The sequence below is a fragment of the Corvus brachyrhynchos genome, unplaced genomic scaffold, assembly GCF_000691975.1.
Source record: "Corvus brachyrhynchos isolate BGI_N302 unplaced genomic scaffold, ASM69197v1 scaffold5, whole genome shotgun sequence".
Lineage (NCBI taxonomy): Eukaryota > Metazoa > Chordata > Aves > Passeriformes > Corvidae > Corvus > Corvus brachyrhynchos.
This window is the reverse complement of record NW_008238321.1, coordinates 8,132,540-8,145,919: the sequence shown is the minus strand read 5'-3', so window position 1 is coordinate 8,145,919 and position 13,380 is coordinate 8,132,540. Positions and strand designations below refer to the sequence as shown.

Here is a 13,380-nt window from a genome sequence, read left to right as displayed (position 1 = left end):
TCAGAAAAGAAAACCAAAGTAGGACACTTCTGATCTAATTGATTTGTTTTGTCCTGGTGGCAGCAAAACTAACTCTGCATTACTGTCCTAGTACCGATGACTACTCAGGAAAGAAGCCTTTAATTTTGGCTTTATTTAATAGAAAAGCCAATGCAATAAGTGTTAGTCAAGTAGGACACTAAATCTTTATGGGAGGAAGAAAGATTGTTAATGTATAACTATTGGGTAAGAAGAACTGTAAAAATTAATTTTCAATATTTGTCAGAATCTTCAGTTTATTTTTTCTTTTTTTATAATGATGTTTTATAACAATCTTCTGCCTGGCAGAGAAGGAAATTATTTTCCAGGGAACTAGAGAGTCCTTCTGTCCTATTGATTTCTATCCTCTGCCTTGTATTTTCACCTGTTTTCTCACTCCATTCCCCGTGGTGAGGCTCGTCAGGCAAGAGGCAACAACATTCCTGGTTCAGAGTCATTATTTGTGTGCTGGGATTGCTGTGACTCCCACACAGAGCACAGGTTGGGATCTTTCTTTTCTTCCCGGTGCCAATTGCCGCAGCCACAGGAGGGAACATGCTGCTGGCTCTGGGGAGGTCACAGCAGTGACCAGAGGAGGTCACAGTAGTCACAGCTCGTATCCATGGGCAGCCAGGGGATTCTGGAAATCCCAGGGGTTCCTAAAGCTTGGCCATGGCTCTGGTTTAGCTCCCTGTGTTTGGTGGTGGGACCCATTTGCAGGGGTGCATTTTGTGATTACAGCCTGCATTCATCACACCAGAATCTTCTGCCTCCTTTGTTTTACGCTCCCTGATCCTGTCCAGATATTAAGCTCTGCAGGTGGGTGTGCACAGTATATTTGAGTCTAAGAAGAAATGTTTTCTTTTAGTGGAATTAAATTTTGAAGATTAAAATTCAGCAGTTTTCCTTATCTTCCATAAAGACTTTCATTAATCCTGCCATAATATCTCCTGAAGGTGACTGGGGGAATATGCGCTTGTGATTAATGTTTGTTTAATGCAGGATTATCTCTATTATTCATGTGTTTTATTCCCATTAAAACTGTGCCTATCAGCTCATTTTCATGTTGAGCAATCAGATGTAGCTGAATGAGGAAGGTGAGATTAGTGGACCAAGTGTCTGTTTGAGGGCAGAGCAAACACAATGTGCAGCCCACGGTGGCAGTTCCAGGGTTCCTCTGAGTCTCAGTGGTCACACAGTGGAGATTTCATTGGAAAGCTTTGATATTTCTTGCAAGTCTTCCTGATACCCACACTTAGTCTTCTTGTGGCTCCTCTGAACTATTTACCTGCTTTGCCTTATGAATGAGGGTACAGAAAACTAGGGGAAAAAAATTTAAGTCTGTCTTTCATGTGAATTTTTGCTATACTTGGCATTTATCTTATGCAGAACTTGAGATTCAAGGGTATTTAATGCATTTCTTGTTAGCCGTTTTTTAAAAATCTGGATAGAACAGACAATACTGTAACCAAAGACCTGAGATTGCACTGCTTGCAAGTAAAATACAATAAGCATTTAAGACAAAGTGTAAAATAGGAAGAAGTGGTCTCTGACTGTGCCTTTTGCCTCATAGGTACATCATCCCAGCTCTGCAGAGGGCTGATGCTGGCTTCTACCAGTGCATCGTGCGGAACAGGATGGGGGCACTGCTGCAGAGGAGATCTCAAGTCCAAGTGGCATGTATGTCTGAGGGGGGGGTCACTCTGTGCTCATTAGCTTCTTTTTGGGTAAAAACCCCAATGTATGATAACATTTGTTAGTCTGAACAGGTGTTGGATGTCGTATTTAACAAATTTTTAAATATTGCCACACAAGAAGTTTCATACGTCAGCTATCATCTGGGAAGCAGCTCAGAGCAGTGCAACACTGAGACTGAGCTGTTCAAAGCCATGAAAATGAGATTGTTTGGAGATATCTGTAACATGAGGGAACTGTTATAGCTCACCCTGAATACACAGGGATTAAGGAAGGCCATGCAGCACAGAACTATCAATCAAAACAACAACAACAAAAAGTCCAGAGGAAAGCAGCAGCATCTGAAAGGGAATGGGATGATGGGGATGGCACCAGGAAGATTTCAGGTCATAGTCTTCGTGATACAAAATCAGCAGTTTCACAACAAAACTTTAAAATTCTGTTCTCAAGCCCTTTCTGAAGCAAACCCCCCCAATGTTTGCAGCACTTCAGTTTGGACTGTGCAGAATTTTTGAAATCCAGCTGCCATTTGGAAAGGTTAAGTTGGTTTTCTCAGGAGTTTGTGTTAGTGAATGTGACATAAGAAATTATACTCTTGATTTCCTTTTTTTCAGTTAATAGATAGAAAATACAGTTCGAATAACTTTTTTGGAAATAATAATAAAATTAGGCCTTATTCTTTTTCCATAGTAAAAGCATAAAAGAAATTTAAAGAGACAGATTTGTTTTCTGTGCCTAAGAAATCTCATACATGGATCAGATCTCTCCTCATGGTCAGCAACTGGAAATTCAGTAGTAGTAAATGTCACTTGATAAGTGGAATTTAGAGAAATTGAATTATTTATTAGATACCCAATGTGAAGGAACTGATTCAAGTTAATCAGTATGTCAATGAGGGAAATTACATGGAATTTCCTGTGTTTTAAAATAAAACCAGTTGCAAATGGTATTATGTAAGCTTTGCTATCATGTCCATCAGTTTACTGCATTACAGTGGATTTTGTTACTATATCTGTAATGTCAGTAATATCAGTAATTTGATGTTTGGTCTCTCTATTGTTTTGGAGCTGCTGGGAGCTAAAGTAAAAATAAACTGCTGCTAAAATGGTGTTTTCCTTCCCTGACCTCTGCCAGCCCTTGTGTCCCTGCTGTCTACCGACCGTGGGCTCACTCTGACCTGGGTCAGAGCCTTGCAAGTCCTGTTCCAAATATCCCCCTGCAGTTTTAGTGAATTCTGTCAGGTCCCAGAGGTTCTACTGAAAGCTGGTGTGAGTGAACAGAACTTTGAGTGAGGTGTGGGGTGAGCAGGGGATTTAGCAGGGAAAGGTGAGGGTGAGATGCCTTTCCTTGTGCAGCACTGAGCCCTTGGAGGAGCCTGGATGCCTCTGGAAGTTGCATCTCCAGATGTGGTTTCAGGGGACAAAGGCTTTGGTAGCAGTCCCAGGGAAAAATATGCCCATTTCCTCCTGCATCCCACTAATCATTGCTGCTCCTGCACAGCAGTAGAGCTCTCTCCCTTTAGGCTCAGCATGAAAATGTGTTTGTGCAGCTGTGGCCTGGGAGACTTCTCCAAAATTTCGAAAAGAGCAACAGTTGTTTCGCTGGGCTGTTGAAGGAGTTCTCTCCCAGCTCCTCCCTGCCCAGCTCCCTACCCAGCTATGCCAGCAGTAATACTGGCACAGTGCAGGGAGCAATTCCTGAGAAGTCCTTGTGGGAACAATAGTGAGAAGGAGACACAGGAATACTTTTCCTTGATTCTTCTGCTCAAGAATTCTGTCTCCTGAAATGACAGCTTTACTCCCCTCTGAAGGAGGGGAAGGTTTGCAATGCAGAGTTTTGTCTCTCCAGGCTGGTTTGTGTGTGTGTGTGTTGCTGTTCTGGAGAGAGTAAGAAGTGCAATTGTTCACTTCAGTTTTAGTTTTCCTTCCATTTAATTTGTAGACCTGCATTGCTGAATGAGGCTAAAAGGTCCTCTCTTAAATCTGCCTGAATTAAGCAGTCTATTTATCAGTTCATTTATTCGTTGATTTTCACTGACAGAGACATTGAGGCAAAGCAAACCAGATCCTGTGTGACTTGGGAGATCTTTGGTCTTGAGCCTTTGCGACATGAATGGCTTCTATAGTGAAATTGCCAGTCAGATTTGCACCTTATTCCTGCAGATGAAAGTGTTCTACAAGTTCTGAATACCCTCTTTCCCCTTCACCCAGGGTAGCAACTGAAGCCACATGATTGTTTTCTGTGGTTTAATGTTTTTGATTTAAATTAATTGATTTAAGCTGTGTATGGATATAATGAAGTTCCTGATATTTTATCATACATTACTTTTTGGTTATTCTCCATCACCTATCAGAAAGCAACATCCCAAGGGGTTCCTAAAATCATCATAGCAACTCATCAAAACTTATGGGGAATTAAATGTTAGACATTTAACTCAGAAGGATTCACAAGAAATGATCTATTTTTGCCAGTGAGTAGAGGATGCTTCCCAATACACTTCAACTCAAGATCTCTAGTGAAAAATTGAAAGGTGTAATTATAATGGCACTGAGAAAGATCTGAGGTATTTTCCATGTCCTAGATATCTGAAGTAGCAGGGAACTTGTTAAATAATTTAAAAAATATTCTCGACACATGCTAACATATTACTTAACTGAATGGGAACAGATCTTTGCGAGAAAACTGCTGAGTAAATCTTAATTACAGGATGGGCTTAAAAACTCTTGGATTGTGGAAACTAAAATAATCATACGACAGTGAAGTTAATTAGATCCACCTCCGCAGTTTGAAATTTCTTTTCAAGTAGCTGATCTGATTACAGTTGTAAGGAATCTGGAGCAGCAGAGGAAGTACAATGCTGATTATGTCTGAATAAATAACTTGAAAATCACAAAGATGATTAAAGCTTCTTTAAAATACCATGTGTTTTTAATTTCTGCTCTTGTTCTGTCTCTTCTCATCTTCTGCCATTCACAGACCTGATAGTAGTCTTCTCCTCTCTGTGTCTTTTGCATCCTTCTCTGCAGCACAGAAATTGTAGAGAACCCTCTTGTCCTTTAAAAGAAAAGGGAATTCAGTGACAGGAGCTGGAATAGTTCTCTGTGTGTCAGTTTCCTAGTTTAAATCAAATTAAAATGCAGAGAAGTTCTTTGGAGGGTGAAGAAGGAAGAGCCTACAGCCCTGTTTATTTTAATGGATAAGAATGTGGTACAAAAGGCAATGGGAAAACAAGGAAAAGACATTCACTGAATTTTTCCAAGGTCTCCCCAGATACCTGAACTTGCCTGTGAAATAAAGCCTGCAGAGGCAGAGGTTCTGCAAGGGTAGTTTCATTTCTTCCATTAACATTTTTGTTAAAAGCTGCTCTCTAACATTAGGGATGCACTAATGGCTTGGGAGTGTCGTGCCAGCAGAGCTGACAGCCTCCAGCATGACTGTGGCCTTGGGGTTCCAGGATCCTTTTGGGATCTTTGCTTAGGTCTGACTCTCCACTGGCCTGGCTGCAGTGGAAGAGCTGCTTGTCTGCCTGTGTAGCTGTGGATAAAAATAAAAGGTGACCAAAAAATGGACGCATTTTTGTACACCATGAGCATCCCTTTGCATTTCAGGGGTTTCTTTTTTATTGTTAAGGATTAAAAAAAAGCAAACAACCCAACCAAACAAAAAGCCAAAGCAAACAAACCTCCATTAAAATGTCATTTTCACTGAAATCCCTCAGTTACTGCCCAAGAACACAGGGGCCACACAGGGCTGCTCATGGATGCTCTGCCTGTGTGCAGCAACAGCACTGGGGTTTCCTTCATGCCTTGTGTTCATCTGCCCCTATAAATCAAAATCCAAGCTGTCCCATGATCCACAGTGTCCCACGAGTAAATATCAGTGCCAGTGGCTGTTGGGAAACACGGTGATTTCTCTGTCCCCTGGAAAGAAATAGGGAGAAAGACAAAACTTCTCATTTTTTCTTTGCAGACATGGGAGATTTCATGGACACAGACCAGAGAAAAACAGTGACTGAAGGACAGGCTGCAGTTCTGAATTTCCCACACATCCTCAGCCATCCAAGGCCCCAAGTGACGTGGTTTAGAGACGGGCACAAGATCATACCAAGCAGCAGAATGTAAGTCAGTTTAAAGCTCAAAATACACCCACCCTAAAATATGATTAATTATATTTGATAACACAGCTTACATTTTAAGTACACTAATTAAGGTTTAAAGAGAATAAAGTAGTTGTGTTCATACTAAGTTTGAGATAAATTACTATTTTAAGACCGTCTCTGAACTTCTAAAGCAGTTTGACAAAATAATTCATGTGGTTTTAATGGTGCTGGTGCAGCATAAGGGGCTGGATTTGCAGAATGTCTGCGCTTCCTTCACGCTACTCATTTCCATGATACATTTTGAGAAAGGAAATGTTCATCTCTCAATTACGTTTACTTGAGTGCACTAACCTAATGAATTCTGAGGCTTTTTTATTTTAATATAGGAATCCGTGGGGTTGTGTTGCAGTTATGCTTAGTACTATTTTCCTCACAATAAAATTCCAGATATTGTTTATTCTTTTCATTAATTTTTAGCCTACAATGACAGTTTTATTTCTTTTTTACTAATTAGCAGCTCACCCCTAACGACACAGTACTTGCACTTTGATTAGTTATTATCTCAAGGTGTGCTCATTTATCCTTTTCTGAAACAGTTATGAAGCCATCCCATGTTTTTATCTGCACAGTTTCATTCAGAGACTGAAGGGCTTGGCTGTAACATTAAAAAATGTGGATTAAATCTTGTCTCATTTATTAGAAAGCTGTTGAAATGCCAGGAATGTTGCTAGTTAGTTTTTAACTGTGCATTACATTTTCATGTGTTCAAAGGGATAGATGTGCTAGCAAGTGATGGTAATGGGATATTTCTGTGTTCCAGGGCTGCTGAGGCTTCAGAGTTCATATTAGAAAGGGAAAACTTCTCTTGAATTTGGATTTTGGTAATCTGTGCAGTATATTTTATTGCTGCTTATGTGCCTTTTTGAAACCTGAAAGCTGGTATTACAGTAGCTTTGAAACTGTTAAAATTAGTATTGCAGGGATGTGAAGAAACTGTGTAATAATTTATGAATAATTTAATAGTAATTTGATGAGAAACAGCTGGAAGATGAAACAATGGGTTCCTGGGCAATCTCTTGAAGAGAGCTAAGTAACAAATCCTGAGTTATTAACCATTAAGGATCTACTTCCTCCACTTCTGCCACATTACAAATTTTGTGTTGTTGATGCTGAGAATATGCCAATCAGAAATTTGCAGGTGGTGACAAGGCCTTGTTATCCTGGTGTCTGAGAGCTTCCTGGGAACCCTCACAGGGGACAGAGCAGAGTGACCAAGGCAAGGCTGCAGTGCCTGAAAATGAGATTTGCCTGAGTTCTCTTACAGTTTAGGAAAATTGCAAGTAGAGCTGCATATGTCATGTATTTAATAACATAAAGATCCTGATTTTCACCTGCTGTGCTTTACTCTTGCCCTTACCCTGTTGGGATTGCTGGGATAAAATCACCTGTAACTATGTGGTCATGCTTACAAATGGGAGAACTGCAACACAGGCTGCAGCAGGGGTGAAATACGCCCCAAGCTTTCCATATAAATTCCATTCCCTGGTCAGAAATTTTGTCTAAAAGGAACATTTGAGGACATTTGTCTGGCCTGTGTAGGAATCTGTGAGTGCTTCTGCAGTTGAAATACCCATGCTGGAAGTGTGAACCTTCTTGGAAGTTTGATAGATAGTGCATAGTGAGTCTGGTAAGTTCAGCAAGTGACAGATTTATGGTACACATACCAATCATCAGAGCACTCTGTGTGCAGTAGGTCTCAAAATATTGAAAAAAACAGGGAGCATCCACTCACATCTTGCTGTCTGTTAAATTTGGAAAGTAAATATGGCAGCCCTATAAATATAGGGAAGCTGACATGTGGAGAGGATGCATATAAAACTGTGAGAAATGTAGAAATATCTTATGGGAGCTGTTTCTTACCTGTGGAACAAGTTGTGCATTTCACTGTTTTTTGTGCACCAGGAGGTAGCAATTTCCCTGATCAGTTTAGCCAGTGATCCAGTTAGGCTGATGCATCAATCTCACTGGATCTCCTGCTAAACTGATCAGGGAAATTGATACAACCACCTTGTACGATGCTCTTTAATCTGATTAAAAGTACCTTATATTGCTAAATCAATATAAAGCTTTTTTAATGTTCTTAAACAAGCTTACAATGATTTGGCTGAATCAATCAGCCATAATTTCATGTGTCAGCTGTAATAATGATTTCTGGGAGTGACATTGCTGTGGTGCACAAGGTGTGAGGACATAAACAGTGCCAAAAAGAGGGAGAACAGTGGTGGTTATGGTGAAATTCAGTCAAATGGTTGATCAAGTTAAGCCTTTCTCATGCAAAAGCCTTAATTTACATGTACTTAACACTGCACCACTTTATGCCATAAAAATAATCTTATGTTTGTGTGCACAGAGCTGCTCTGGCATGGATTCATCTCACTGATGTGGGAACAGAGTTGTCCTTAGGTGAGAGGTACAAAAGATCAAAAGTAACACCAATTCTGAGAATAAAAAGTCAGAAATTCTTAAGATGTTTCAGGAAATGTCATTTAATTGGCTCTGCAGTAAGGTTTCCCTAGCAGGTTTAAGGTAGTAAATGCTGATATATTTCTCTTTTACTGTGTACCAGTATTTAGGACCCTTATGGGGAGGGGCTCTGCCAGCTGTTCAGCATCTCTGGGCAGCCTGTGCCATGGCCTCACCACCCTCATCAGGAAAAATTTCTTCCCTACATCCACCCTCTTTTAGTTTAAAACTATTCCCCCTTGTCCTGTCACTGCGTGCCCTTGTCAGTTTTTCAGGATGGGGGGGAGAAAAGATTCAGTGGGTAGCTATGGTTTCACCTCTTTTTAGGCAGGATGGTAAATCCTGCTCTGAGGGTGTGCATGGCTGTGACATTTTCTGGGAAAAAGTTTCCTTTGGGACCCAGGCAATTTTTTTCAAACTGCATCCTCTATTTAATTTAACTGCTGGTGTTACTCGTGGTGGAATTTTGCAGCAAACAACCACATATTAGTACCTATTCTAATGGTGTTGTAATATTTTGTTAAAGCCTCCAGATAAAAAGAGGAATAGGATGACAAGTTGCTCTTAAATGAGTGGGCATGTAAAGTCAACAAATCCCTGTATAATATAAAAATGTGAAGCAAATGGCCTGCACATACTCCTGGGGTTGTTGTTACAGTTTGTGACTTAAGGCAACTAACAAATCTGCAGCAGAGTCAGTGGGACATGATGGTGTGTGTTTAAAAATTTAAGTCCTAAAAATCACTGTCATCCTCCCCCCTCGCTTAGTGCAGTGTGGGTGTACATTCATTTTGGTTTTTATGCATTCTCTGTCACCAAAGCCTTAGCCTGGTATTTTCAAGAGGTGTTTCTAGAATAGAAAGAAGCTCTGTACCTGCTTGAAACGTATGAAGTGGAGAATTGGAGAGGAAGACCAAAAGATCAAGAACAGGAGAAAATGAGCAAGGAGAAGATTTAGGGTTTGAGCTGTTTCTTATTATTCTACATTCCCCAAGAAGTTCTAGAAGAGACTTCACATTGCACCCAGACAGATTCATTTCCAAATATACCAGCAGAGAAATGTGGAGTTTCAGCTGCACTGTTATCCAGGGTCTTGACTGATGGGATGATTTTGCCTGTTTCCCTGCACATCTTACCAAAACCAGCAACTCTCTAAAGGTGACTGCATCAAAAGAAATTGCTACTCTGGGATGTCAAGTATTCAGCTTGCCTTGCCTGGCTGTACTTCATCAGGCTTAAAAGCAAAGCACATTTAACTTTCTTTACACGAGCACAAACAGTACCTTGGAGAGGCACAAAGGACAGTAGCACCATCAAGGTCTGCAATTGCCTTTCACTTGCGGCATTGAGGAATTAAATTCTTAGTACTCTTAGAGGATTTTTTACCTTTCTCTAAGTGAAGCACTTTTCAGAGAAAAGGTTCATTCCAGCCATCAATTCATTTAACTCACTTTCTTTAAGAGGAAAACTTCTATGCAGACATTATTACTGTCTTCATTAACTTCCTTACAGTGAAACTGCTTTTCTCCATGTAAGCTGCAGTTAGGTGAATATTAACTCATGTCTTTTGATAGTGGAATTATGTCTGACACAAAACTGGAGAGTTCATTCTGGGGTGTCCCTTGGAGCTTTTTTTTCAGGACGGACATTTAGTCACTTAATTAACTCCTGAGGAACCAAAAGAGTTCACAGATGCACTTCATCCCACTAGGCAGGGATGCTGAATTGCATTGCCTTTAGGTACACATGGGTTAAAATCTGTGTTTGGCACTCAGATCAGTTCATTTTTGGATGTATTTGGTCATTATTAACTCCTAGAGACTGAAGCTGCTGGCAGATTGTGGAAATGAAAATACATTAAGCACAAGCAACTGTCTCATATGACTTGCTGTGGTTTTGAACACTCACAAAATCTTGCAAATAAGCAAAGCTGGTGCAAATTTATTAGACATTTGTCAAAGTAAAATTGTAAACATATTAATGGCATCCTCAAAAAAAAGTAGCTGTAGCTAAGTAGGCTTTAAAAGATGAGAAAAATTAAAGTATCTCGGAATAATAGATCAAATTTGGGGCTGATAATAGCATTAGCTTAGGTTTTGCTTTGATGATAGCAGATGACTTAATGTGCCATGTATATATTTTTCACTTTAAAACAAACACCACTTCATTTTTCTGTGAGAAGTTCTAGTGGCACAGTGCATTCCTCTGCAAATACAAGCCTGTCATACAACTTAAGCTAGTTGCACATAATTACTTTTCGCATACACTGGATAATACTTTCATTAAGATTGTGATGATTATCATTACTGAACAATAAATTCAGAGACTGTCAACTGTGCAATGTATTACCTAAGCAATAATTTAAAAAATAAAAATTTGCAGATCTCTTGTCTGCTGACATTATGGAGTGACACCTCGCAGCAGTAAGAGATGTGAAAAACCCCTGTAATATTGGGTTTATCTGTATGTACCTTTCCCAGGCTCCGCATTAAAAGAAAAGAAAAATATTTGGTAGAATTAAATTATTCCCTTAAATAAAATCCATCACCACCCTGGAATTAATTTATTTAACCAAACTTCTGCATTGAGTAAGTTCAGTTTGGAGGAGCAGGCAGTGCCAGGAATCATCTTCCATCGAGTTTCACTGTTATCCCCAAGGCCTGGATGGATATGAAGGACTGTAGGGAATTTTTATCTCTCAGAGTGCTCAGTTTGAGGAGTCCTGGCACTGTCAGGGGCTGTGTGAGCGTTGTTGTCTGTCAGGGGCTGCTGTGGGTATCACCGTGTGCTGTGCTCAGCAGAGGGAAACAGCAGCACCCCAGGGGAAGCAAATCCCAGGATTATTTCCCAAAGCTGTTTGACTCGTCTAGATCCAACCTCACTGCTTTCCTCTCTGCTCATAATTTGTTTGCTGCAGGTTTTAAACATATGTTTCAGAAATTAATTTATTCAGACCTCTCAGCTTGTCAGGTGAAACTGTGTGTTGGTTTGATGAGGGGGAGGAAGGCTGAGGTGGAACCTGGGGACTGTGGGATGCTGAGTGCAGAGTGGGTGGGAGCAATGCAGCCCCTTGCAGGTGGGAGAGGGACAGCAGAAAGAAAACATTGCTGCCAAGGAAAATGCCTTTTAGCAAGGCTCATTTGGAAGGGGATTCTTCCCAGGAGAGGCACTTGGGCTGATGAGATGAGAGGCACATTTTGGGATTTGATCAATATGTTTCATTACAGATTTGGACCACAAACCACAGAGGGTTTTGTAATATATTTTTTTTTTCGTAAGCCAGGGGAAGTTGCTGCCATTACGGTAGCACTGTAAAATCCATATTTTTTTGCTAGAAAAAAGTGGATGCCTGGAACTAACACTGTATTTTAATGGGCCTCAGCTGCTCACAGTATCTTTCAGGACAATCTTCAGCAGCTGTAAATTTCAATAAAACTTCAAAGATCACTGTCTAAAAGGAAAATCTGACTGTTGGATATTGTTTTTCCTTTGATGATCACATATAAAGAACAAAATAATTTTATGTGCTCCTACCCTTATTAATAATAGGTTTGGAATTTGTAAAACAAAGACAATGGAAGTGTCACTAGAAGGAAACCTTTTTTGCTCTAAGTATGATTTACTTATCACAGCTTGCAGTAGAAATTGATTTATGAATTTGTTGCTTTCTGGGGACAAATGTACTTTCAGAGAGAAAATATGGACTGTGAAAGAAGTGTTAATAGCATTACTTTTTGAAAGTGAACTGTGTACTATTTTTTAAAAACCATCCTCAATCTAGAGGTGGGTAAATATGAAGACTCACTGTCATTGTATTCTGAGGCTCACTTTTTGCATCTGATGCATTTTCTAATGAGAGCTAAAGATGCTATTAGGGACAAATCATGAATATAATCCTTTAATAACTAATGTGCTTTTGTGGAAAACCATTTTTCTGTCAATCTTTGAACTACTCTGCCTACAAATGGAAATATTTTAATATGCAGCCAAGATAAGACTATTTAAAAGTGTCGCAGTCATTCTTAAGAGCAAACATGCAAAAGAAAACTATTGCTTTATGCTTAAAAAGTGGCAATTGTTCACAAATCCCCAGGAACAGTTTATCTCCTATGGCCCCTCACATATCTCTGCTTTTATGGAAATAGATGCAAAATGCTTGTGACTTATCAAATATAGCAAAAGGTAGTGTCTAATGTTTACCAATCAACTTTTATTAATCAAAACTGACTGAAGTAAAATGTGTCTGTCTGTACTTCTGACTCTGTACTACAAAGGATTGTTAATTTTCTTTCTATGCAGGAAAGGACAAATTCTGTCTTGCCTTATGATTCCAGTGGATTTTTATGTGATGTGAAAAGGTGCTAAGACATATAAGTTTGTAACTTTAAGATACAGGTTTATGTGGAATACTTTAAAAGCCTTTCATTTTGGCAGATTTACTTTTATAGTGAAAACTGCTGTGTGATTCCGGAAACAAAAAAAAAAAACCCAAACCACAGAACCTGGCACTCTGGGGATGTATTGTGGCTTTTGTGGTTGATTTGCATCAAGTCTATTTCCTTAACAGGATTCAACTTGAATTTAAAGAATTTGCTACATGGGGGCAAATGTGGAGCAGTTTTACATTAATTAGTGCTGCAGAGAGAGGCAAGAGCTGGCAGCCTGTGCCTTATCCCAGGTGCCCAGAGTTGTGAGTGGAGCTGCTTTGTGCTTGGCCTTCACCAAACAGGTTCCAAATGAATTGAAATACATTGCAAATGTGTTGTGTGGGTCAGTCTGGTCAGTGTGAGTGGAGGCAGTTTTGGCTCTGGTGAAACTTTGCAGAGGCATCTTACAGTTGGAAGTGAGAAAACAGTCGAATTCTGCCAAAATTTATATGAAATCTATTTGTCTGTTCCTTGTTAGTGCTACCTTTTATTTCTTAATACACACCAGTGGCTATTTTTATGTATTACACAAATCCCTTGTTTTACATGAAAGGACCAACTCTAGACACAGACAAGCAAGGCACCTGTTTATTGGGGTGAGCACAGCCACCACTTGCT

At 39.8% G+C, this 13,380-nt stretch overlaps 1 protein-coding gene across 1 annotated transcript in view; it reads left to right on the top strand.

Moving 5' to 3' along the window:
• SDK1 (sidekick cell adhesion molecule 1) overlaps positions 1-13,380 on the top strand; it is a 388,322-nt gene that overhangs the window by 111,281 nt on the left and 263,661 nt on the right. Inside the window, 2 exon segments of the mRNA XM_017734101.1 lie at positions 1,592-1,698; positions 5,683-5,830. Of these exon segments, the coding sequence (XP_017589590.1) occupies positions 1,592-1,698; positions 5,683-5,830 (255 nt within the window).